Here is a 27,361-nt window from a genome sequence, read left to right as displayed (position 1 = left end):
ACTTGAGTTCAAGAAAGGCCGTGAGCTATTGCCAGTACTAATTTATTCAGTTAGCTTCAGCTCCCAAATGAGAGCATGATATGTATGCTCACCAGGGCTTCCAGGAAGAAGTGAAAGCAAGTGTAATAGACTAGTTGCACAGTATGTAGAAAGTTCAGCATCTCTCAAAAGCAGTTTTCTCAGTTTCTCACTGCTAATGTGCTTGAGCATTATCTGAACAAAGTAATCTGCAAACAGTATGTACAGAATTATTCCCCCCCCCTCGTTTTAAGGACACAAACCTGCATGAAAAACCCAAGCTGGATCAAATCACTCTTTTTGGCATTTCACAGGAGCCCAGTCTCTCTTACTCCTTTATTCTCTCAGTTCCATTTGGAATTAGAAACGCAATTGCTGAATTACTGTGAAAGCAGCTGTTCCTGCAGCATATCCACTCAGGCTGGAAGCAGGAACTACAAAATCTTCCATGAAAGCCTATAATTACAAGATTTCCAGCTTAAGTTTTGCACATATGAACTGTTTGGAAGATGTTTGGACAAACAAAGTTTAAAACGCACAGCTATTTGGATAAGCACCTGAGTGCTTCACTGAACCAGCTCTACTGATAATCAAGATACAGGTATAGATAATCCTAAAAGAAATAGATGCTACTGCCCTTAACTAATGGAAAGCTTGTTCAGAGAAGCACTTTTTCTGCACTAGAGTACAGCACTAGAACTAGAACTTCACTAGAGTGAAGCACTAGACACTGAAGAAATTAGTCAACAGCTATTAAAAACAGACTAGTGGACTGTGTACTTAAAGTTTTTTCTGCACCTTTCAAAGTTTTGATAATTTAAGAATTATTCTCTGCCTGCATTTTCCAATTATTCTGCTTACTTTTTAATCAAATACTTACATGGCACATTTGTGTAGCACACTATTTTTTGATGATTTTGGTATATAGCTCCACCAAGCTTCAAACCAATTCCTTCTACTTAGCTGAACCTACTTTACAACTTAACTTTCGAGAGCAAAGTTAAAACACTACCGTGTCATACTTAGTTAAGAGTTAATCTGACTGATTTGTAATTCCAGCAGCTAAAAACAAAACATTAAATCCCAAGACAGTGCTTAAGCAACTGGGAATGAACCAGTGCCCGTCACAGCACAGTGTGTTCTCAAAACCCTCCAGGATACTGCTGCATCTTTAACTGCACCTGCACAGAGAATCTTTTAAGTAGGCCTTAAAGGTAATGCTTTGCCCATATCTTATGTCAGGGATAGCAGGAGAACACTGAGATTAACAGTATACAAAGGGTACTGCCTCTGTACGAGCTGGAGCTGGCTATGGAAACACGAAAGGATTTCATGTTCTCCCGAGGGAAACAACTTTACACACTTCCCTTTCAGAAAGGATCACAGCTGGGGAAGTTTACAGCAGTTTCTCCAAAAGGTCCCCTGTCCATACAGAGATGCGTAAAAACCATGAAGCCTTCTGCAGGCTTCATGCTACTGAGCATCTTGGTATAGAGCAAAACTCACATGTTTCAGTGCAAAGGCTCTCCCTGGTGTCTGAGAAAGCTGAACCATGTCCTCGTGTTCCTGGACCAGGGAGCACTCACAGGGAATGCCAGCAGCCTCTGCTAACCGATTTCAAAGGTTTCATTTGCTGGGAGAACTTTGTGGATACCTGAATTTCAGGATATTCTATTCAAAGAGCAGTAGAAGGACTTCGTCAACTGCTAACTGTAATAATGTATGGATCTGACGGCAATACTACTGATGATGAGCCTGCTAAACCCTTGTTGCTTTTGAACTGCCTCTTTGTATATGCCTGACACCAAACCATGTTCAGCATTGCAGCATCAGTAACTTTCACAGAACATCTCCTTCTAGCAAGTTACAGGTTAAGATGAGGAAACTGTATGATCTTATGGTGATATAAGGAGGAGAGAAGGAAAAACATAGCTGGCTCTCCACAGAAGAGCAGAAAGAATGTTTTATCCAGGAGGTCAATAAAAAGGATTTATTCCTTCTGTCATGCAGAGTTTGTTTGTTTGTAGCCATAACAGTGATATAAGAAATTATGTGCTGCAAGCTGAGGAAACAAAATGAAGAGGTGAGACATTTTTGTCTTGCATTTGCCAGTTTACATCAAGAACTTGAAAAGTACTTCGTAAGTTACTGTGATTTATCCCATGATTAACCAGGCATAAATGCTCTTTTTAGAAAAATGTTAGGACTTTAAATAGTTTTTAACAAATGTCAAGGCATGTTTCAAGCTGGAAGTCTCAAGAGGGTTTCTTTTACATATTTACACTTTCTAGTCCAGACTGAGAAGACAGCAGGACTAGCATATTTTACAGCATCACAGCCCAAACTGGGTGCATAATTGCTGTGAAGAAACAGCCTGAGGTCAGGTGAGTTTTGTCAGTCTACCTAAAACTTGCACTGCTCCTGCAGTACAGCTCTGACTCAGCCAAGTTTGTCCATTTGGGAAGACATCCCTTAGAAATCTGACAGCAGCAAAGCATCATGTTAGCAATCGTAACTAACATGTTTTAGGACATTCTGAGGGCAGAGCTCTGGGAAGGAAATCATAATAGTTAATAGTGGAGAAAATGATGAAATGGGCACCCGTTTCCTTGTCCTGCCAAGAAAGTCAAACTTGCACTTCCTGAAGCAGGACTACAGAAAGCTGTTTGGGATGCATGTCTCCAAGAAATAGTTTTAAGAAATATGACAGACCACAAGCAGTAAGTTTATCATGAAGGAGAGCTAAAATAGCAAACATTGCATACAGTGCTCTATTCCTGTCTTAGAAGCACTGGAAGCTAGATGCAGTACCAAGGCTCCCACAATGCATTTTAAATGTTTCCCTCATGACATTTAAGCAATCAGAAAATTATCACCACTAGCCAGGCATGGCTAATATCACTGCTGCTTTCTATTGGTAGCCATTTATCAGTTTAATTCTTCATATCATATAAAGCACTTGAGAGTTAATTTACCAAAGATAAAAGAGTGAAACAAAGAAGCACACAAAAATAAAAATTCCAGAAGCATGTTTGTATTACAGTGCAGCAGCTTTTCCTTTTGAAATACTTTTTATATATAAAGCCCTACTTTTGGCTCCTGATATTTAGCACAGCTTCACTGACAGCAACAGATTTCTCCACCATTTTACAACTGGCTGGAATTTGCTCTATTTGTGTTTATAGTTTTCAGCAGACTGCTTCTTTGTTTCTAGTTGACATATCAATAAAAACTCTGTCACTTTCCCAGCACACCGGCAGCATTACTTTCTGCATGCTGGCCAACATCCAACTTGGGCAATTACATTTTATCTGCTAACTTTAGCTATATACTGTAATCTTCCTTCTGTTGTGGATGTACATAGCTGAACAGCTGCTTGAAGAGCTTTTCCAAGTATTTCTGCAAACAAATTTTGTTTTCCGACATTCACAATAAAGCAAACAAAAATTGTGCCAGCAAGGCCAAAGTGAAAGACCATTCAGAAATTGTTGAGATTTTTAATTATTTCTTCTCTGTTTACTTTAGGTCTAGCACTTATTTCCAAGTATCCCCAAACACAAACAAATCCACAACAGAAAATTTACATAACAATTAAGTAGGAAAGAATCCTTGAAAAAGCTCTTAAAGGTAGAGTTCAGTGAAAAGTTTCACTTCCAAAACAAATCCATCCAGAGCTTGGCTGGCAAACATATCAACTCATTTTGACAGATGCAAAACCAAAGTCTCTTAATATCAGTTCAATTTTTCATTCTAAACAGCATTTTTAAAATACTCCTAAGATAGGTGCTAAAAAAGGGCCAGAATTCAAACAGTGACCATGATTTAATGTCTCAAAAGGGTTTCTTTTTGATCTTTGAAGACAATTCTCTAATTAGCACAGCATTTTGGACAAAAATAAGTGCAAATTACGTATATTACTGACCTGTGTTCAGCCAGTAAACTGAAGAGTTACGTCTGAGCAGCACAACCTACTGATGTGGTCGGAATTTTAAGTCTTTTATCACTTGGTCTAAACACACCCGACATGATAGCTATACCCCATACAATCTAATTTTCCCTGTTTTTAGTGAGACCACCATGCACGGTTCCACTGATTTAACCAGCTCTACACGAGAATACAGAAGAGCACATTTTCTGTTCTTGGGTGCTGGAATTTCAACACAACAGCTGGAGAGCAATCAAGGTTGCCACAGGTAGCCTTGATTCCATCAAATTCACATTCTTTGTCCCTACTAAGTGTAATGGATTTAACAAGTCTCAACATAAGCCTTAAAAAAGAAAAGAAAAAGAAAAGAAAACCTAACTTCAGAAAGACATTGCAAGCAGGCCTTCTGCCTGCTGTGCACCTCTCAGTGGGACACAAAGTTGTTTTCGATCTAAGGAATAACAGAAGAAACTGGTCAGATGCTGAGACAATGCCACTTGATAGTTTTTGTGCTTTATTTATCGCTGGGATCTACATCTGTGGAACCTACATGCTCAACAGCAACTACACAAAATGATGAACTTTCCAAGCTAACCCACCATTTGGCATAAAATGATTCAGATTTAATCATTTTATGGTTATTAATTATTGCAATGGGACTATAAAAGCATGCATGAGTTTTAAGACGTCACTACTAAAAATGATTCAGCAAGTAATGACAGGATGGGGAAGCATGAAGTTTATTTTAACATGCACAGCATGATTAAGAGTTGTTCACCACAAAAGAAAAATGAAGCGGAAGGCAGGTTTCCTTGGTTATCATGGAAGAACTAAGTCTTTGGAGGTCTTGTGAACAACTTTAGGGAAGTCCTTTGAGCAGTCACTGAAGAAGCACACACACGATTTAACTCTGACCTCTCTAGCAGGTGTATCACAGGGTCGCTCAGCAAACAGCTGTAAGATCTGAAAGAGCAAGGCCTGTTGTGCAGCAAGGTTTGGACGATGGCAAGAAGTTCAAATAAATTGCTGAGCAGGGAAGAAGGCAGTTGACTGAAGTAACTGGACACACCAATAACTGGGGGAAATCTTCCCAGCAGCAAACTGTGATAGGACTGATGTGTGGTACTGCTTGTTTTTCCTCCTCATGGCAAAGGGACTCATCAGTTAACAATGAGTGTGATGCATGCATGAATCAGAACCTACATTTCTGAGAAAACATCTACAGACAGAGAGAGATAGGTGGAAAAAAACATTCAGAGTTATTTCAAAAACCCACAGAGATCAGTGTCTCAAATGGCCTCGATAATTCTAAGTACCACGGTACTTTCTCTGAAAGCCTTGCAAGTCTGCACATGTGCAAGGCTCTAACAGTACAGAAAGTCTCACAGGAGTTATCTGGGATGATCGCTGTAAATCTAACAGGTTGTGAGGTTTCATGAGGAAGAGTCTTACAGGCAGAGCTATACCTGTTCCTTGATTGGGTTTGTTTAATCTGCAAAGTTGTGGCTGAACTGTAAGGGAGGGTGATAAGAAAGTTAGGGTCATAAACAGAACACATTTCCCTCCTAGGCATCAACATGGTTTCAGTGCAGAAATATTTAAATAATTCAGTTGTAAGAGTATCAAGACTTTATTTATATATATATAGGTAAAAAGCATTGGTTTGCAAATAATCTTTGAAGCACCGCAAGGAATGACAGCGAATTATACCCATTTCCCACCCAATGCATTTCAAATTAATTATGTTCCATTATTGCACTTTCTTACTATCACATGTCCAATTTGAGAATGTTAAATGGCTTGTGGCACAGCTGATGAGAGTCCTCACCAAACCACACTTTTGTACTGATTTGGTCAGGGACTGAAACAGGGAAAGAAAAGAGTTACTAAGCAACAGCAGGCCAGGAGCAGGAGAAAGGTCTGCAGTCTTAATTGACACTAACTTTAAAAAGCAATGCAGCAATAAGAGAGGGCTCAAGATGTGAATTTTACTGCTTTGGAAAGGAAAAAAGAAAGAAGACCAGAAATCCTAGGCAGTCAGTCTCTCTGAGATCTGGGTTCTTCGTTTATCCCAACCATAAACTGCATGATGTACTGCAAAGACTTTTTTTGCAGGGACATTCAGTACCTTATTCTTAGTTCTGAATAAGATGAAGAGCCCAGATACAGTTCTTGAATTTGAGAGCCCAGGACACAGAGATAGCTCTGCTCTGTAATAGCTACCTCAGGAAATAGGAATGTGGTATGATATAAGGCTATATGGGTCCCCAAGACATCCACAGAACTGATATCACATCCAGATATAGCTCTCCTTCCCCTTCACTACCTATGGTTAAGAAGGTTGTTCCTTTCTGAAATGCCAGCCCAAAGCCAGGTCCAATCACTCAGGCTAGGTCAAAGGAATTTGCTTTGCTAAGATTGAAGAATCTCTATTAACATGATCAAGCAAGGCAGAAATCCTGAGAGTTTCCTTGCAGAATCCATATCTATTTCCTTCTCCTCTACCGTAAACAAAATAGTTTCATGAGCATGTGATAACAGAACATGAGTTATCACATGAACACTTACAAACTTAAATGAAAAAGCCCTTGATGTGGAAAGTGCTGTGAACTCTACTGCTGAACAATCAACCTTTATTTGCCTAACTAGCAGTACCTCAAGCAGAAGTTATTTGCTTTAGCTTCACCTGAAGAAAACCTGATCTCCTACTGAAGCAGTACCTTTTTATAAGATGCAAGTTAAATATTTTTTTTTTTTTAAGGAGCTTAACACATACAAAACACCCACCAAGCTAAGCACCTCAAACTACTGATCCTTCCAAATGATTTCCCCCCCCCTATTGCTACAATCTCTGATTTTGCACTTACTTAAGTACACGGGATTTCAGCATTTACTGGTTTTCCCACGTACTCCAGTGTACTTCAAGTGACTAAAATGAAACCACAAGAGGGAAAACTACTAGGATGACTGTTGCTGAGGAGGAAAAACCAGCAACCCAGGTCTGGTTCACTCGAACTGTCTGATGATTCGTATTTAAAGTGTTGAGGGCTACAGTCATCTTCTGCTCTGATTTGCAGTGCTGCAAGTCAACCGAGGTTATGAAATCGGATCTGGCACCACGAAGGAGACTGTCCCTTCACAGGATACGAGTAATAGCCACTTGAGTAAATGCAAGTTACTCATATCCTGCTAGTGGAATAATCTGTCTCTGTACATTCATGCACATTTGTAGTTGCCTCCAGGAATCTGAAGGCGAATCTCATTTGTTACCTAATGAAATTAATTTCACTAGATATAACACAAACATACTGAAAAACCACTATTACTCATACATGAGGTGCAACCAATGCAGCATTTCTCAACTTCTGTTTGATTAGGGTCCATCTCTGAACGCTCACCATTCACCACACAAACCTCAATCTCCCTGGTTGGCTGCTTAACATTCCCAGCTGATTTGCTCCAAGTCTTAAAGAGCAATTTGACCTCCCCTTGCTTTATCCACAACAATCTCACTTATTATTCTTTTAAACCAAAGTGATTCCCGCACAGCAGGGAGGCAGGTTTTTCCTTCTCTCCAAGGATTTTCCTTCGAGCCTGAAAACTTTTCTTCCCTTTTTCAGAATACAAGTAAACCATGCATTTCTTAGTTTACCTGCAAACATGTAAAATAATGAACATACAACGACCAACTGGCCGACCTTGGCCAAAAGCGATGCACAAACGCAGGTTTACTTTTCAAGTTTGTAAGCAGAGTTACATGCACACACACTAGATACACACACACACATACACAAGCACTTTGAAATATCTGCAGTGATGTTATTGTACGTAAGAAATTAAATTATTCTGGTATGAAATACTGTAAGATAAAGGTCTCGGTAAGTGGAGCAGCAAAGGAAGATGAAGATGTGATCTTTGAAGACTGAAGGCGCCGGAAGAGGTCGGTGACCAGGTTGCGGAGATAAGAGAAGCCAGAGTTCGGAAGGCACAAGCCACAAACTTTCAGCAGGCCCATTAAGTCAAGGTGGCGTGATGACAGGAGGATAAAAGAAATATCAACTGAGGCTGAGACAGTCGCAGGCTTCTGAGCCCGACTTCAATAGGCGGCATGAGGTTTTGAACCGCGAGAGATGTGGTAGGGCACGGGGAAAGAACAGAGCATCAGCTAACTGGAAGTAAGAGGCGCCAGGCTAACCTGACAGCTCGTCTGTACCCACTGCAAAGGCACAAAGTCCGATCGGGACTTCAGTAAAGCCTTCGGCACGCTGCCATATGGTCCCGCGTTAGGAGCACACCGACCCGCGAGGCGCTGCAGGGACGGCAGCGGCACGGCGCGGGGCCCCCCCCGAGACCCCGGGACGCCCCCGGGGGAGGGAGCCTCGCCTGAAACGAGCCCCGCACGCCCGCAGCTCGGCGTGGGGAGCCGAGGCCGAGGCGGCAGCACCGGGGAAGCCCTGGGCGCACGGAGGCTGCGGCCGCCCCCGCTCCGGCAGCGGCGGTGGCACCCCCCCCAACCCCGCGGCACCCATCCCCGGGCCGGGGGGAAGGCAGCCGCCAGCAGCACGCCCCTGAGCCCCCTACAGCCCCCCGGGGCTCTGCCCCACGGCGGGACGGGGCCGGCTCCCCGGCAGCCCGGCGCCCCCTTGCAGGGGGGCGAGGGAGACCTACCTGCCGAGCCGCCCAGGGCATCGTCGCTCTCCAGCACTCCTCTGTGCTTCGCCCCGCGCAGCTCCCCCTTGGACTTCCAAACGAGCTTTACCATCCTGATCATCTCGGGCAAGTCCCAGGCCAGGGTCCCCTGCTGATAACCGGGCAGGCTGCCCATGGGAAAGGGGGGCATCGGCTCTTCCCCCGTCCTCCTCCTCCTGCCCGGCTCTGCCGCGGGGAAGAAGCGCTCCAGCACCGGCATCCTGCCCCGCGCCCCCCGCCGGGGAGCCGCAGCCACCCCCCGGCCCGAGCAGCCGCGATGGGCATCCAGAGCGGGGCGGGGGCGCCCGGCCGCCCACCGCCGCCGCCCCGCGCAGGGGGCACGCCCCGCAGCCGCCCGGCCCCGGCCCCGGCCCCGCGGCTCCCCGCGGCTCCCCGGGTCGCCGGCCCCGGCCGCGCTGCTGCGGCCGCCCTGTGCGCGCCCTCAGCCCGCCGCCAGGCGAAGCGGCTGCCGGGCAGGCGCGGAGCCGCGGCTCATGCCGGCGCCGCGCAGCGCCGAGCCCCGCGGCGGGGGCGGGGGCTCCGGCCGCTGCTGCCGGCGGGGGCTGGCGCAGCGCGGACCGAGCACCAAGCGGCCGGGGCCGGGCGGTCGCCCCTCGGGTCGCCCCGGCTGCGGGGCCCTTGAGGGTTTGGGCCTCCCGAGCGCAGCACGGGGGGTCGCGGGGTCGCGTCCCGGAGCGGGCAGCTCGGCGGTGGCTGTGCGGGGCGGCCCTGCCGGCAGAGATAAGGGGGTGAAAAGGAGAGCGGGGGGAAGGCAGCGGGGTGGAGGGGCTGCGGGACAGCACCACGGTCGCCCGGGACCCCGAGGTGCCTCCTCTTTTCAGAAGTTTTATTTTGCCTTTATACAGGCTGTTGCTGTTGGTGCTGGTCTGTCCCCAGGCCATTACTCCCAACAGGAGAGATGGTCTCGTGAACCTGCGCCTAGCTTTCAGTAAATTCACAGAAGAGCTAATTACATTTTAGTGGACACTATAATATTTCCACGCATGCTGTTTCCTCTGCTCTAGGACCGTCTGCCACACTTATCTGAATGTTCCCACCTCAAGCTGGCAACTCCAATACTAGTTTTCCAAAAAACAGCCTTATTTTGACTGTAGGCTGCAGTGCTGCATTGCTAGCACACTACACTTGCAGGTGACTCCGTCTTGAAAATCGTGAAGTGCTTCCAAAGAATTATACCATTGTTGTCCTACTGTTATTTTGCAGAGTCCTTAGCGTCAGGATATCCTGACTCTTGGAACAAAGGGGTTAAGAACAAAGAAAACAAACAGATGCTACACAATACAGTAACAGAAGCATAAACACATTCATACAGTGTATGGTTATAAATCTTGTGAAAAGTCAAAATTTACTGTTTTTATGTTATATGGCTTATTAGGATATATTAGGTTTTTCATATTGGTACATGTTGTGCAATTACTTTTTAAAGCAATATTGTTTCTGTTAGGGATAAACTAGGCAACTGAAGTACAAATTGCTTGAAGACAGACTCACCTACTGAGCGAGTTAGACCTTATCCCCAAACTACTTTATTTTGGTTTTGATGTACAAGAAGTTCCATTAACTTTTTTTTTTTTTTTTTTTTTTTTTCTTCAGTTACTGTTTTTCATCTTTGTTTACCTCTGCACTTCCTGCTCCCCGCTGGGACAGAAGCAGAAGTGCCAGAAGTGCCAGAATACCGTGAAAGAAAGGCTATCCTTGTGGCATTTCCAGCTTGACTGCATGCAAAAAATACCAGATATCTTGGAAGAGAATGCATTCACAGATACATGCCCAGCCCAATGTTTAGATGAATATCTGAACATTTAGGTGCTTAACCAAACTTAACCACCAAATCTCCTGACTGTAGCAATAAGCAATCTTCTGAGTTTTCAAAATCTACACTACTTTTTATATCCTTAAATTTGTGAAAAGTTTTGTGTTGACTGTAGTTGGGTCACTTGAACACATACCTGCCTTGTGGATACGTTCAGGCAGTCAGAACTGAAGAGTCAATTGTTGAGACTTTTTTTCATTTACCGTCTACAGATGCAAAGCAGGAGGCCAGTCAAAAAAACAAAGTGAAAACATGATCTGTTGTTATAGATTTATTATTTCAAGAAACTACATAATAAATGTAGCAGATGGTGTGTCTATTTTTTTTTTTTTTCTGGGGATGTCAAATAGTGTCAAATAAGAGTGGCTGCTCTAGATAGCTTGTAGTTTCTTTCTTCCTGCTTTCTGGTCAGTTTGAGGATCAGCAGTTGCAAATAAAAGAAATAAGTTGTGTAAAAAATGTCTGGCATTAATGAGTCTACCTGTAAATGAATACATCTGATTCTTACTGAACTTGTGCCTTGAAATTGTACAAGATCCAATGATTAATTATCCTTAACTCATCTAAGATTTCTGCTGTGATTAAGTGAATTTCCTTTTGTCTTTTTTTTTGGTGTGTGATAAGAGTGGAGCCAGATCAGCGCTACTTACAAGAAAGCCTGAAAGATCTATATTTGATTATGAAGTTTTTGATATCAAAAATCTGCTGTAGCATCACTTTCAGAGACTTTCAAGAGACAAAATCATCAGAATTTGCAGGTTCTATGTTTCTCTGACTTCAGCTGTGCTGTAATGATTTATGCAACTTGAAGATGTGACCTCGCCTTAACACTTCTCACTTTCCCAAGGCACTTGGGAAAAACCATCAGAATTAAAACATAACACTCCTACACAGAAGTGTACCCAGCCATTTGTGACTGTATTTAAAGCAATCCTTGAACAAGGTTAGCTCACCTAAAACTTCTCTTTTGCCTTCTCAACTCCAGCTAAATTGGAAGGAAATCTTTGAACAGAGATGGATCACTTCATTGCTTCTAACTGCATTTATTGAGTCAAAGAAGCATGAGTGATAACAATGGTAGTATAAATATGTTGGCTCCAGGCCTTCTTCCTCTTGAGAAGCAATGCCAGTGGACAGGTGATCGAAGTCAGCTCTGAAAACCTGACAAAGCAGTGCTTATTTTCACAGGTAGACACGAGAACTGGAAAAGACTTGAGGAAAGGAATATTGCGGTGGGAGAAAAGGGAAGGGAGTAAGCTGACAGATTAATAGCTGGGGTTTCATAATTGGTGTGTCTTAAAAAGTTTTACTTGTTTGCTTATTCACTCCAAAGCTATGCACCCAGAGCAGCAGCAGCAGAAGTGCATGCCAGATGGTAGAGGAAGTGCTTCGTGTATCTTTCCAGTCTACTGAAGCCTGCAGGGCCTTCGTTAGCCCACTGCTCTGGTTTTCATTGCAAGTCCCTTTCTTCCCTTTTTTTCTTTTCCCTTCTTCAAATAAAAAGGAGGGAGGGGGAAAGAGGAAAAAAAAAAAAAAAAGAAAAAAGAAAAGCCATGGCTTAAACTGGCAATAGCACCATCCTTTTGGCTTTGAGCTACCCTGGCCTGTGCCAAATACACTGTCTCCAGCAGCTCTCCCACAACAAATCAGGCCAGACACACAAAAGCTGTAAAAAAAGAATGGTGAAGAAAGATCCTTGATTCTCCCCTCTAGCCCCCCAGCCTTTTCCTTTTGCTTCCCTCCCCAAGCTTCACTGCCCAGCAGTGACCTCCTGCTTGCCAGTACTGTCAGTGATGCTGGGATCTCCGGTCTACAACTTTGCTGACAGCTTCCTTAGAGTAGAGGCATCTGTGCCTTTCTGTATTAGAAGAGCAATGTAAAGGACAAGTCATATTCTGTTTTTCCTGGCACTTTTATCTGAGAGCCAATGTTCGAAAAAATGGCACACAAATTGTTAGGATAGCAGATTCATCACTAGTAGAAATTGTCTATCAGCTAACCCACACCACCTTTGTGTCACAACTTATGTTAGTGCATTCCCAACTAGATACCTGAAAAGATCTGATATTGTCCATTTATACAGTACATTATTAAAATTAATGGAAAAACAGACTGCCAATTTTTTCAGAAGTGATTAGTTAAGCGCTCCAAGTTTAGAGACCAGTTTCAAAGATCTTATGATAGTGATTTTTAGAAAGTGTAAAGCATGTGTCTTTAGATGGCACTCATTAGCAGAATCGGCTTAAGTTAGTAGTCACTTATGAAAACTATGTCTTTGCCTCTGTCCTTGGGGTCACAGATTCATACAGAGACAATAGGACAGGCATTTGCCTAGGGTCAGAACCAAGTGATGATACCATCAATGGCATCAAGCTTTAGAAGGCTTCAGGGGTGTGATGTGAGTTTAACAAAATAAAAGATTTCAAATTGTGGTATGTCATTGTTACACATAAAGAAAAAAAAATGTGCTGCACTTTTGTAGGGCAGCATAAAAGGGGCAATAGAGAACATAAGAGTGTGAACAAATAACATTCAGAAAAGACAAGGGAAAAGAATGCTGGAGAGGACTGGAGGTTATGACAGAGGAAACATAAGCAGGCAGAGCTGTGCAGAGCTTACACAAATTTTTCTAATGACCTCCTGCTTTAAAAATGAGCTCCTGCTTCTTCATTGCTTTAAAAATCTTAGTATAATTGTCTTATTCTTTACCCCACATTTGTCTCATTCCAGATGTTTATAATTTTAATTTTATTCTTATTAATAAAAACAATTGCTCTTTGCTACCTCCCTCTGTTATTACTGGTACCTTATTATATATGAATATTTTTGTATTTATTTGAAGACAATTACTGTATCTTTGCTCCAGTCTGGACATGCTAAGTTCTCTAAGCCCTGCATCAGAACTTTTTCCCCCAACCCTAACATAATTTTAATCTATTATTTTTACTATGAATTCTTAACAATGTACTTACATATTTTCATGCGTACTCAAAGTACATAGTAGGAGATTTCATTTATCTGCTACCAACCCACTGTTAAGGGTAGTGAGATGAATTTCTAATGGAATGGTAGGATGCACTATTTATTATTGCCTGAGCTGTATGCAGCATCATTCCTTGAGAGTCTCACCTAGTGGGAAATGTTAAACACAGTCAGTACTATAGGTTCATGGTAATCTTACAGTTATTGTGGATACTTGATCAGACTCCTTGGGAAAAGGTTCTGGAAATGGAAGACTGAGGATCACTTGAGTTCTGTAGGGCAAGGAGTCAATTTCTTTTTCATTCTTAGCACATGTGAGATAGCACATTTTTCTGATTAACAATTTGTACTACTAACTAAGCAAAAATGTTTGTGGTAAAGGAATAAACAGAAGTCCATAACTAATTGGAAACAGTGAGGTTGTGTAATTTTTCCATTGCCTGCTTTGGAGAATTAAAAGTTCAGCATATTAACTATGATGCTTCAAATCTCCCACATTCTATGGAGCATTAAAGAAAATAACAGACATAGGAGATAATAGAGTCGCATCACCTATAAACAGTTAGAAAAAACTCATTGCCATCCCCAAAGAAAGCTCTTATGCAGCGATCATTGTAATGGTTTTATATTGGATGCTTAATAATCAACATGGATATTGGAATGGGAGGTTCAGAAAGCTGCATTGAGTTGAAAATGTAGGTAGAATTCAGGTAGGCTTAAAATATTAATTCAGGTAGGCTTAAAAATAATAATAATAACTTATTACATGGGATAGTGGAAATGCTATTTATCGTTTTAATAATCCTGTAACAGTAGTAACTACAGCATCCTGCAGGATTCCTTTTTGCGAACAGTTTAAAAAAAAAGATTGAGTAGAAAAGGGGACTAACCAGATGAGAGATGCATATCGCTTAAATACATAACTAATATTGAACAGTCTCAATGAATTCAAAAGGATTGCTGCTGTCTTTAAAGCTGAACATGTGCATACATATTTTCTCAATTAGAAGATAAGTATCTAAAAATTATGGCAGCGACGTGAAAGATGAGAGATGTGTCACATTTGAAATATGTCTTCTTTCGCTTATTACCTTAATGAGATTGTATTAGTGGCTGTATAGCCTATTGTGTCCTTGCCCTTTATGGTATATGGAAAACACTAGCAACTATGATTTTGTCTTTTCTTGTCTTTTGCCGTTATGAAAATAAAGTGATTAGCCAAAAAATCTTCATTATCTATTTTATCTAGTTTAATTTTTTGTCAAAGAAAGCATATTATAGTAAGAAAAAATGGGACATAAATAAAGTGATAAATGCAGAGGAACAATAGGGCTTGCTTCTTCACTTGTAAATCAGATATTGCAAGATCTGATCACTAAATTTTTCCTTTTAGCTTTTCCCTGCTTGCATCATGCATAACAGCAGCGTGTGCAATTTGCTGCAGGGATGGAGAGGAGATACAGATGAGAAGTCATGGGAAAGGTCTAACTGATGCACAAACAAAACAGTGAATAAACTAAGCTCCCTCTGACCTAGATTCTCCTGACTGCAAAATCAGGCCATATTTACTGTAATCAAGCTCTTAGCGTTTCTTACAAATGCATTTGTGTAAATGTAGCTACACTAGTATTAGCAACTTTGGACCTCTGGTGTCACAACTGTGCTGGCATTTTATGACTGTGCTATCAAACCCCATTGATAGTCATGCAAACATGTGTTGGTTCTTTTTCTTCACTAGAGCTTCCATTCCAAATGTAATCTTGATGCTGCAGAAAGAAAAAAACTGTGTAGGTAGTATCTATAACTGGTTAAAGGCATCCACTAGGTTTGCAGATGGAAAGGAGGTTTTCTGGAAAATCTGTTTCTCTCAGACTTATTTGGGCAGGCTGCTTTCAATAATGTAGTTCCAGCTGTAGTATGCTTTCCAAGATATCCTGACCATATGTAAAACCATAAATGTTTTCCAGTGTTTCCTAAGATATCTGCTACAATTTTCTTTTCAGTCCAGACAATCACACATCATTTTGTAGGGCTCTGCCCAGCTGTTATGATAGGAATATACATCTAGATACACAGTGCTTGTAAGATACTTTATTTGAACAAAATGCCTGATTGATCAAAATTGTGGTAAAAGAAGAAAGTATTAAGGTTATTCTGACAAGACAGTCATGCAAATGCTGTACTTTGTGCCTTTTTTTTTTTTTTTTTCCAGACCTCAGCAAGGCATTAAGATGTAAGATTTGGTCACAGTGTTGACATCCATAAACAACTCCTTCCATCAGTAGCGAAGAAGTGACTTCAGAAGTTTTCAGGTGGGAGAATCAGGAAGAAATTTCCATTTCCCTTTAACTATCTGCTCAGTACTTTCCAGCCCAGGGACTACATCCGCCTCTGCTTGATCTGTTTTTCTGAGGTCCACAATATCATATGCCAAGTCAATTGGAAGACATGCCAGTTACTTCATCGCAGAATTTTAAGACTTTTGGGTTGTTCTCTTTAGCTTGCCCTCTGCTGACAGAAAACCTCTAATAAGAACAACAGTAAACTTTTCATCAATCTTTGGGGGAATGAAAGAGCTAAATGTGAGAGTGTTTTCCCACATGCATTTTCAGCTACTCGCCTTTGCACTTTGAAGATGCTTTATTCAGAAACCAAGCTCAGATTCTTAGAATGATAGGCAGTGTCTTGTCTCTATAAGCACAGACTTAGCAAAATGTCACACTTTTTGAAGTCTGCAAGGTACCCATCACACTCAGAGCAGTTTACTGAAAGATTGTGTGTGTCCATTAGCCAAGGAAAGAAAACTTCAGTGCTCAAAGGAGCCAGGGACAACCCTACTCCCCAGTTCTGTATTCACTTTTAGCTCTATTCATAAACCTGAGCATTTTGAGAAGTTGAAGATGTTACAGAATCTTTGTTACTGTGTCCTAAAACTAGACAAAAAAAAAAAAAAAAAAGTTTAAATGATGGTCTAGTTTATCTTCTTGCTAATGTTGGCTTGTTTTTAGTGGAATACTATGCATATATTAAGTAACTGAAGTAAAATTATTTCTGTTATTTTTATCAGGAACTTCTTATGCACTTCAATGAAACCCATTACATAGTTTTTGCTGTTATTTTAAAATATAATATCAATGTTGAAGTAATACCAGATGAAACTGGTTTCAACCACCATTAACTTTGGCTTTTCAGAAAGGGAAAGAAATCCTCTGGTATTTCCAGCCTCGGTTGGAACGTTGGCACAGGAAACAATTTAGTGGGGCTAGCATGCAAGGAAGTGATGTAACTTTTACCAGATTGTGTGACTATGTGGAAAAAAAATCAAACATCAGTTGGCCTATCCCCCTATTAAACCACTAGTTTCCTATGCCAATGAATTGGAAAATGAACTGAATCTCCTTTGCTGACATTTGCCATCTGCATCAGCTGCTTTTTTAACAGCTAAATCTCAGGATTCCAACTATGCCATCACATGTGCTTGTATAACTCCAATAGGAAATACTTATTTAAGTCTAATTTTTGCATGAACATGTACTTCCTTTTCTAGTCACAGTGCAAACAGAAGTGCATGCTCATCTAAGACTGCCTGCTGGTTCCTTAACATTTTAAAAAACACAGTTCCTTAGTTCAGAATACAATCGCTAGCATAATAAAAACAGTATTAATGGTAGCAAGTTGGAAAGCAGAATTTGTTTCATGGAAATGCCAGATTTTCTTTTTTATTAGGAATTAGAAGTTAAAACCAAATGTCCATCAGACAGAATTTAAAAACCTTTCAGTAAATTACTTCTGAGAAAGTATTTTTTCTTTTTGATGTAGCAAATATTCTCTTGAGATAGCTTTAAAACACTGCATTAGAATAACAGATTCTATAACCTGATATTTGAATAACATTTAACCTGGTATTTGAATAACATTTGAATAAACAAGTTAGAATATTAAAGACTAAATAAATTAACAAAACAATAGGGAACAAAAATTACCAGAAAAGGTCAGAATGTGGTGCTGGTTGTTTTCTTAACAAAATGAGAAATGAGAAGCAACTTTTCCTCCCTGAAAAAGTTGTTTATGCATATATATATATATATATATATATTTTTTTTTTTGGAAAAAAACTAACACTGCTTTTTCTAATACAAAACTACTCCACTGAAAAATTTTCAGCTAGCTTTAGCAATCTTAGTGAACATTTTTTATCTGAAAGTATATGGAAGTAAGGGTAAACACTGGACAATGCTAATGCAGGGTAAAGACATCAGTGGCTTGCAGGTATGCTATATGGAGCACGGAAGAGACAGGAAGATCTGATAGCATCTCTGTAGTGCTCTGAAATAACTTTGAACCAACAGTGGTAAAAAAACAAAAAAACAAAAAAACAAAAAACAGACTTAACAGCTCTGAATTTAATGCCTTTTCCTGTGGCTGTGACCAATAGCTTGGGATGTACCGTGGTAAGAGGAACTAGCAGAATTTTGCACATTGAACGAGTTTTAAACTATGGAGAGATAAATGGTCAGGAGTGAAAGAAAGATAAAAGAGAGCTATCCACATTCAGTGATTTGTAGCTGTCTACTACAGTTAATTATTTTTGTTTAATGGAGAAGACAATGAAAAACTCTTAGTAGATTATAAATTTAAATCTCAAAGGCAACTGTAAGTTTTATTTAACATATACATCAGTTTTAAGTTATTTTTATAACTTCCCTGCAGCATTAACCAAGTATAACTTTCCTAATTGTTTATTATTTTTTAAAATATTTATTTATTTATTTTGATTACTAAATGCCAATATACTTCAGTATGTATGTAGGTGTACAAATCAGTTTGGATTAGATCAGTTTGGTAACAGATGTCTATGTGGTCAGAGCCTCGTTTTACTAGATGTTTTAAACAGGTCCCACTTTTTGTTCAAAACTCAGTGTAAGAAAAAGGGAGACTTTTACAACACCAACTTTAGATACCCAGCTTGGTCACTTAAATCTTGAATGGGATGGTCACTGAAGATACAATTCAAAGTACCCAAACTCATATCTGTATCTCAAAGCTTGTGTCTTCTGTCTGGCTCAAAGAGGAGCCTTGTGCAAATAGCTGGATAATATAACCAGCCAAGTTCTGTGCTGTTATTTGGGTAGGCTGCTTGCACCCTAAATTACAATAATGCATAGTGGAGTAGCATTTGGCACAGACTAAATGCACTAAATTATAACAATTGCTGTTTAACAATTGTTTAGTAGAATTCATCACATCTTTGGCAGAAATTCAAACAACCAAACTTTCCTTCTTTTTGTTTTGAGGTTCAAAATGTTCCATTGCTCTCTAAATAAATAAATATTGGAGACAGCTGTGATCCTCAGTTTCTGTGGAGATCAGAAGCAGAAGGATGAGAACAGTCCGGAAAGTGCTACCCTTCAGTTGTTTCCAGGCAAAAGAATCTGATGAGAAAATCCTCATCTTAGGTTTTCTGTCTGAATTCCAAGATGCTAAGATAAATTACAATAAACATTCAGAAATTTAAATATTTATTTGAATAAAATGGACTCACCAAAGCTTTGAAGCTTTGCAAGTTATCTACTTAAACATATCAGTGATACTGCTTGAAAAGAGACCACCTGATGAAACTGAACAGGTACAAGTCTATGGGGCCTGATGACATGCATCCCAGGGTCCTGAGGGAACTGGTCGATGTAGTTGCCAAGCCATTATTCATCACATTTGAAAAGTCATGGCAGTCAGGAGAAGTCCCTGGTGACTGGAAAAAGGGAAACATCGCTCCCATTTTTAAAAAGGGTAGAAAGGAAAATCCGGGGAACTACAGACCAGTGAGTCTCACCTCTGTGCTTGGGAAGATCATGGAATAGACCCTCCTAGAAGCAATGTGAAGACACATGTAAGAGAAGGAAGTGATCTGCTACAGCCAGCATGGCTTCACCAAGGGCAAATCCTGCCTGACCAATCTGTTAGCCTTCTATGATGGAGTGACTGCATCAGTTGACAAGGGGAGACAAACCAATGTCATCTACCTGGACTTCTGTAAGACCTTTGACATGGTCCTACATGCCACCCTGATCTCCAAATTGGAGAGTGATGGATTTGAAGGGTGGACCATTCAGTGGCTGAAGAATTGTCTGGATGGCCGCAGCCAGAGTTGTGGTCAATGATTCTATGTCCAGGTGGAGGCTGGTGACAAGTGCTGTCCCTCAGGGGTTTGTTTTGGGACATGTGCTGTTTATATATCTTTATTAATGACATAGACAATGGGATGGAGTGCAAGTCTGCATATGACACCAAGCTGAGTGGTACGGTACAGTCAATACAACAGAAGGAAGGGATGCCAAACAAAGGGACCTGGACAAGCTTGAGAAGTGGGCCCATGTGAACCTAATAAGGTTCCACGAGGCTAAGTGCAAGGTACTACACCCAGGTTAGGGCAATCCCAGACATGAGCACAGACTGGGAGAAGAATTCATTGAGAGCAGCCCTGAAGAGAAGAACCTGGGGGTTCTGGTGGACAAAAAACTCATCATGAGCCAGCACAGAGTGATTGTAACCCAGAAGACCAACTGTGTCCTGGGCTGCATCAACAGAGGAGTGTCCAAAAGGCCAAGGGAGGTGATTGTGCCCCTCTGCTCTGCCCTCATGAGGCCCCACTTGGAGTTAAGCATCCAGGTCTGGGGCCCCAAGCACAAGAAGAATGTGGACATGTCAGAGTGGGTCCAGATAAGGGCCACATAAATGATCAGAGTTTCTGGAGCACCTCTCCTAGGAAAAAAGGCTGAGAGACATGGGGCTGTTCAGCCTGCAGAAGGGGCTCCAGGGAGACTTCATTGTGGCCTTTCAGTTCCTATAAGCCCACTTAAAGGGGGCTTGTAAAAAAAGATGGAGAACATCTTTTTACTTGGGCAGATAATGAGATGGTTTTAAACTAAAAAAGGGGAGATTTAGATGTAAGGAAGAAATTATTTATTCAGAGGGTGGTGAGGCACTGGCACAGGCTACCCAGAGAAGCTGTGGATGCCCCATCCCTGGAGGTGTTCAAAGCCAGGCTGGATGGGGCCCTGGACAATCTGATCTAGCTGGTGGCGTTCCTGCCCATGACAGAGGAGTTGCAACTGGGTGATCTTTAAGGATCCTTCCAACCCAAGCCAGTATGCGATTCTGTGATTCTATGAAAGTATAAATTCAACAAGCTCAGACTTCGAAGCTTTAAAAAACAGCGGTGATAATGGCCGTATGAATATTCATAAGAGAAAAACTAAAACAGTCTTGTTTTCAGAAGTTGTCACAATAATTTCTCTTATTTATGGGGGTTCATTTTATTAATGATATTTACTGCCTTTCCCTCTCCTTTAGACAGCCTCTATGGGGAAATAATGGACAAAGAAGTGTGCTTTACTAATGGTCTTACATCTCTATAGATGTCAGCACAAGAGCATCCAAAAGATATGCCACACATTACATACATCCTCAGCAAGTACTTTTTTTTTTTTTTTTTTAATAATCAGATACAAGGCTCTGTCACATGTTGCTTGCATGATCCTAAGAAATTCCTCTGGCTATATCTAAGCCACCTAAACTCAGGAGGTTTCTTCCAAACTTCCAGGTTTGATGTGAGATAGCTCAGCACTGTGATGAGATCTGGAGCCTACTTCTCACTTCTCTCTTGACCTGATTTCTCTGTGAAGAAGACCATGGATATAAGCTGCAAAAGCACCATGCTACACTGGACAATGTTGGCTGATTAGGAAACCAGGACTAGGCAGCTTATAGAGTATTATACCTACCATGTTGTATAGCCGTAACTGTTTTCTTATGGTTAACATGGGAATAGTATTACTTCAGAGGAAGAAAGCAAACATAAATATACTATGAACAATAAACCTTTAACATAGCTTCGTAACAGAGGCTTTATAACTCTTCTTAGATGCTGACATATTTTTAAGGACCTGTTTTCAGACAGCTATTCTGAACTATTATGATTTATAGCTATCTGGTCACCCTTAGAGTTTAAGTGTAATTGGAAGGAGTGCACAAACAACAAATGCATGTTGAAATGTAACACTGTTAGCCCACTTCAGAAATGATGGTGTTTTCTTCAGGGAGCTGAGTAGGAGTTTATCACTTTGCAATGCCTGTGAGTCATGACAGGTAGCAGTGGCAGCTCTGCATGACCTTGAAAGTGTTATATCCCCAGCTGACCTCCATGCCCGCATCTCAGCCTGCAGGACATGTGTGCAGCCTTCTCCTGGGCCAGGTGTGGACAGGGACAGAGTGCTTGCAACCACTGCTGAAATCCACAGCAGCAGGTACAAGAGGTGTTAGGTATGTCCAGGTGTCAGTCCATTTGTTATTGACAAGAGTCAATAACATCTATGGCTGCTTTTATTCTGAAGAAGTATTTTAAATATTTTTTTTTTTCCTTCTGCACTTGAACATCTTTTTCTCTTCTATTATTTTGTGTTGTCTTGCCGATAATATCTGGCCTATTAGATGAGGAGGCTGTTACAAATTAAGGTAATAGCTACCCATGGCTGCAGAGTGGCCACTACTGAAAAGAGATGGATACAAAGGCTATTTTTATCCATGTTACTTGGCTCTATTCTGAGGGAAATTTTAAAATAGTATGGTGACCAAAGCAATATTTTGGTCAGAGAAGTGGGCTAAGGACCAATTCTAAAAATAATCTTTAATAGTGACAAGTAATGATGGCCCCGTGTATTGTCTGGGACAAGACATTTCCCTTAATTTACCACAGAGAAGAGTGCTTACCTACTTCATCTTTTATTTCAGCCCCAATTATGACTGATAGGTCAACTGAATAGAAGCTGTTAGAAAAGGCAGCCACAGCCCTCACTTGCAGCTCAGCCTGTGTTGAGCAAAGCCATAGGCCTGGCTGGAGGCTCTGGAAGCCAGACCCGCTCATGCTGTCAGAAAGTACCCTGCCTGGCCTATCAGAAGCACTGCGTGCTGCAGTACTGAAATTACCTACTATTGATTCTTGTGCTTAGCTAACTACCAAAAAAATGTTGCTGATGCTGAGGTAAGCCTATTTGCTGAGTGAAGGGAAAATCTCTGGGAAAAGCTAACACTGATACACTTTTCAACATAAACTAATCTGTATGGAGAGCTGCAAAACATTAAGGTAGAGAGGCAGAAATTCCTGTATGTGATCATTCTGCTCCAGCCAGCAACAGTGTCTCATTCCTGGGCAATACTAATGAACTTGAAAAATTGTCATTATAAATATCTATAAAGAATTTTCATGCATTTAAGTATAATATTTTCCACATTACAGAAGATATTTGTTTCATTTTATTGTTAAATTTTGATGAGAGCTTACATAGAAATCCTCCAACTGTGCTACATTAAAAAATATGTAAATGTATTTAATCCCTTTTCATTATAAGATAATAGATGTTAAAATATAGAAGCTGCAAATTTCTAAGAGGACTGATGAATTGGGTGTCCCTATTCCAGACAACCCATTCTGAAGTACCCAAATTAATTGATTTTCAGGAACTAATGAATAATTATCATCTGACTAAGAAGGATATCTTTTTAAGGAGTTACACATTGGTATCATAAAATCATTGCCTGAGGTTTTAAGTTATGCTGAAAAAGGTATAATAGCTGAGTAAAAGGCATCATCATTCCTTAAAGAGCCAAATTTCCTTAAATATATAGTATTATGTTTCTTGGCTGGACTAATTCCTCCCACATCATGGAATAGTCTCTGCATTCACAGAGCATGTCTAATTGAGTGATTTTTCTTCATTCATTTATTCATTTTTTATTCATTCAATACTGCTCAATGAGAACTGTATTTTTTCTAGAAAACATATCCCCCTACTGATGCTCATGTATATGCAGTATGTATGTTGTGCACTCATGGAAAGACAAGGCAAAAAGCCACTCAATCCTACATGTGCACTTGTAGGACATTGAGAATTAAAACCATAAATATGAGGCAACACTAAATTCCCTCTTTACTCCTCTGTCTGAATTACCTCTGCTTATTTTTACAAACTGGATGTTGGACACCCATTGCAATCAAGTATTTTAAACTCTCTTTTTTATTTTTTACTTTTCTTTCTTTCTTTCTTTTTTTTTTTTTTTTTTTTTTTTTTTTCCTTCCCTATGATTAGGATGTGCTGTTTTTAAATACAACTCCTCAGTAGATTGGCATAAGAAAATTTTGAGCAGACAAGTGAAAAATGTTTCAGTTATCTGATTCTTCACATATGAGCCCTCTCACATTCTTAATACCCTCTTTTATTACCCTTTCTTATTCTCATTCCTATTTCTCTTCATAGAAGAAACTCTTGAGCTAATCACCTGTGGCTCCAATAGAACAAACACAAATAATTCAGTGATTTATGTGAGGTATTTTCACTGCTATACTATGAGCTGAAAAGAGCTCTCAAAATCCTTGTGTCTTTCTGTAGGCTGTCAGAAAGCCTCAGCTATAAAACATTCTTACTCTGGACATATAGAGGTACAAAAGAGGTAAGGAGAAAGCCTGCTGCTCACCTCAAGATGCTATGTGCACAGAATGTGAACAGAATTTACTACTGTCAGCATTGTGCAATATATATTCTTTGATTAGAGCTGAGACCCATCATTTGTATTCTTTAATTCCACCACTATACTTTAACTTCTGATGTCATTTTTTGCCCATTTTCTCCTGTTTAAAAAGTCTTTTTGCCTTCTCTCCTTCTCCTTCTCCTTCTTATGTAGTGATTTAATGAACTGAGAGAATACAGCTCAGGCTTCAGAACTGGAGATTTTTGTTACAGAGTTCCATAATTTCTTTTGTAAGTGTATTTAATATGTTGAATCTATGTGTGAAAAAATATGCATCAAAGTATGTTGGATCTATGCATAAACATGACTAAACAAGCCTAGAATCATATGAGTCTTGATATTTTGGCTCAGTATCAGTCTCTTAAAACTCTTTTCTGACTTAACTCACCAAAACCAATCTAGAACTTCAGCCAGGGTTATCTATTTCCACATGCAGACAATGATGTTAAAAGGGCTTACAAATATTAACAGCTATTCCATAACGATAAGACAACAAAATGAAATATCTCCTAAGAGCTCTAGTAGATTTTTTTTCCCCCCATATAAACCTGAGAAATTACACTGAATCCTAATATGAAGCCTAAGGAATTACATAGCCCAAGTTTCAGGGGAAAATTGATGACAGAAACAGTAATTACAGGAAAGGTTACCTCAAAGAGCCTGAGTTCCACATCAGTAACGAAGTGTTACTGATGAACCAAGAAGATAAGGCTACCTTTACGGAAAAACGGGAAAGGGTCTAAAAACAGATATTCCTTTTAACAATGGGAAAATATCTGGAGAAAAGCCAAAGCCTCATTTATTTATGTAGCCATTAGGGAAGAATGTATTATATGTATGGTTGCCATGCTAAGAATTTGAAAAAGAAAATGAATAACCAAGAAGCTGTTTAAACAAAAAAGCCCTATCTTTAAAGGTAAAATATAGCATTTACATTAAGGTTTCAAAATGCGTATATGGATGGTTTGCGGATGTTTATAGTGAGAAACACAAAATGTGTTTTAGCGTATGAGAGAGAGAGCAAGTATGCACAGTATGGAATTTGGCTTCCTATTGTGTGATTCAGCAAAGAATTGAATGAGGAGATAGGTATCAATTTTCTGGTGCCAAAAGAAGTGAAGGAGAAGGCTACTGGGATTTGCAGCTGGCTGGAGTCAGAAGAATTACTTTGTCTGGTGTAACTGTGAGCTTTTGTGTGTTTGTTTCCCTTGGGGGCAGGAGCTAGAACCTATTGTGATGTGATAGTCCTTTGCTTCCTGGAAGCAGCAGATCTCCCACCCAATGACCAATTGCCTCAACACACCAGAGCAGACTAGTCTGCTACTTCCTGAAATCCCCTGGGTCAGCCAATGAGTGGTGTGATAAAAAAACTTCCATTACAGTCCCTAGGGACTCAGCTTTAACACAATTTCAGCAGAGGGACAGTGGGGCAGCCAGAGAGCTGAAGTGGAGACCAGAGGAAGGTGAGGACAGGAGTAACAGATTCCCCGGGTCTTGTGAGGTTTCCCAGCATTTGGGCAGCCTAGGGTCACATGAAATTGGCAAATTCAGTCACAGTTAATGATTGACTCCACCTGTATGGCATCTGGAGTTCTTATTGTATTGTAGGATGAAATAAGCCAATGTGTAGGCAGAACTTGATGGCAATAGCAAGTACTCACTACAGCTACTTCTACTGACTAGTAAGTGCTCGCTACTCTACTTCTGCATCTGTTGGGGGATGTACATGTCCCACACTCTTGTAAAATGATAACTTCCTGGACTTCTGAGTTAGCAGAGTCTGATTTTTACCCTGACAGAGCAATGAAATTCCAAGAGTCCCAGGTCTGTAATTTAGCAATAATCATGAAGCCCGTAAATCACAACTTTGTTTAAGTAGGACCTGGTTAGGTCACATCTCTTAAAGATAAATGAATAGGAAAGATGAAAGTGGATTCAGCAGAGAATGATTATCTTTGACCACATATTATAAACAAGACTGCCTTATGCCTTTAAATCTGGGTTAATTATGGTTTTCTCCGAGAATATCCAATTACATGACGAATAACCTTGGCGTCTAAGGCAGGAACCTCTGATATGCGTCACTTCTTACCTCAAGAAGACTGTTTATCAGAGTTATCAGTGCTTGCTGCTGAAAAATCAGCCTGCTATTGTTGCATTCTCATTCAGAGCACGCTGTCTTCCAAAACATCCAAGCAGACCTGACAGACTGACGGCTGGGAGTACTTTGACATACTCTACCAGAGGGAACTCCTGGGGGGAATAAGCTGACTGCATTCATTGCACTTCTTCCTTTATAGTGTGTGATAATGTAGCTGGGGAATGCAGGGGCAGGCTCTCCTGTGAGAGACAAAGCAGCAAATACATATAGGAAATCTTCAGTGCATATTTCTGTTTTGCACTGATTTCATTCCAGGTTCTTGTTAATACCAGGAGTTGCAAAGTATAAAAGCTGAAATATCTTGCAGTGGGGAAAAAAATTCTTTTTATATACTGGGATCAATCACTTTCAAATACAGTGAAACATTACATTTCTGATTAGCCCTAGATCCCATAAGTAATGAAGACTGAAAATTGTTGTTATAACAGCAGGTGTTATCATTAAAAAACTTCCTAAGAATGGATTAGCAGATAACGTGAATGAAGTTTGTCCAGAAACATTTTGTACTGTGTTAGAATAAGAACAGTTTTATAGAGTAGAAAAACAAGGCATGAATATCCTGACAGAAGTTTTTGGGATATTCTTTAAAAGAAACAGTTATTTGATATGTTATTTATTTAGCAATTTAGCTATATAATGTGCAAATTATCTGTGGATTTGCATTTAATATATTTAAATCTGGTTTAAATTGTGGGTTATTACTTTAAAAACATCCACTGCTAGAAAGAAAAATTATCTTCCCAGGCCTTTCCCAGAAAAAAAGAAGCTTTTAACTAATGGCTATAAAAACTTTTATTAATAATTGAAGACTGTTGATGATCAGTAGCATTCTACAGCTGCCATGTGTAGTTATTGCAGATGAGACCTATCTGTCTGTTTCTTACTGACTGTGAAAGCATGCAATAGGCCATCAAGATATTAAGGACTAGATCAAAAAAAAATGTTCCTGAAATGGGACTTAGGAATTCCTGATAGGATTTTGTGATTAAATCCAAGGGTAAGACCCTGAAAATTCACCCTTAGCTTTTGTTTGACATTGAAAATGCTTCATCACTGTGCCTGTTATAAATTTCTTGTTTGCTTTCATGCTTTTAACCATAAAACCCAGTAGGTGTCTGAAAGATCTGAATATAAGTATGCCCAGAAGCATCTCAAATTGGGGCAGATCTCA

The 27,361-nt window shown here is 40.4% G+C and overlaps 1 protein-coding gene across 3 annotated transcripts in view; it reads right to left on the bottom strand.

Annotated features, from left to right (window-relative positions):
* The window catches only part of PDE7B (phosphodiesterase 7B), a 175,290-nt gene that overhangs the window by 74,026 nt on the left and 73,903 nt on the right, over positions 1-27,361 (bottom strand). The window contains exon 1 of one of the 3 annotated variants that reach the window (XM_084514232.1): positions 8,612-9,115. The exons of the other annotated variants lie outside the window; for them this stretch is intronic. Coding sequence (XP_084370358.1) covers positions 8,612-8,852 — 241 coding nt within the window. The 5' untranslated portion in view covers positions 8,853-9,115. Of the gene's footprint in view, positions 1-8,611; positions 9,116-27,361 lie in introns of those variants that run through there. 3 annotated transcript variants of the gene reach the window in all.

This window comes from Aythya ferina, assembly GCF_964211825.1.
Source record: "Aythya ferina genome assembly, chromosome: 3".
Taxonomy (NCBI): Eukaryota; Metazoa; Chordata; class Aves; order Anseriformes; family Anatidae; genus Aythya; species Aythya ferina.
This window is presented reverse-complemented; position numbering and strand designations above follow the sequence as displayed.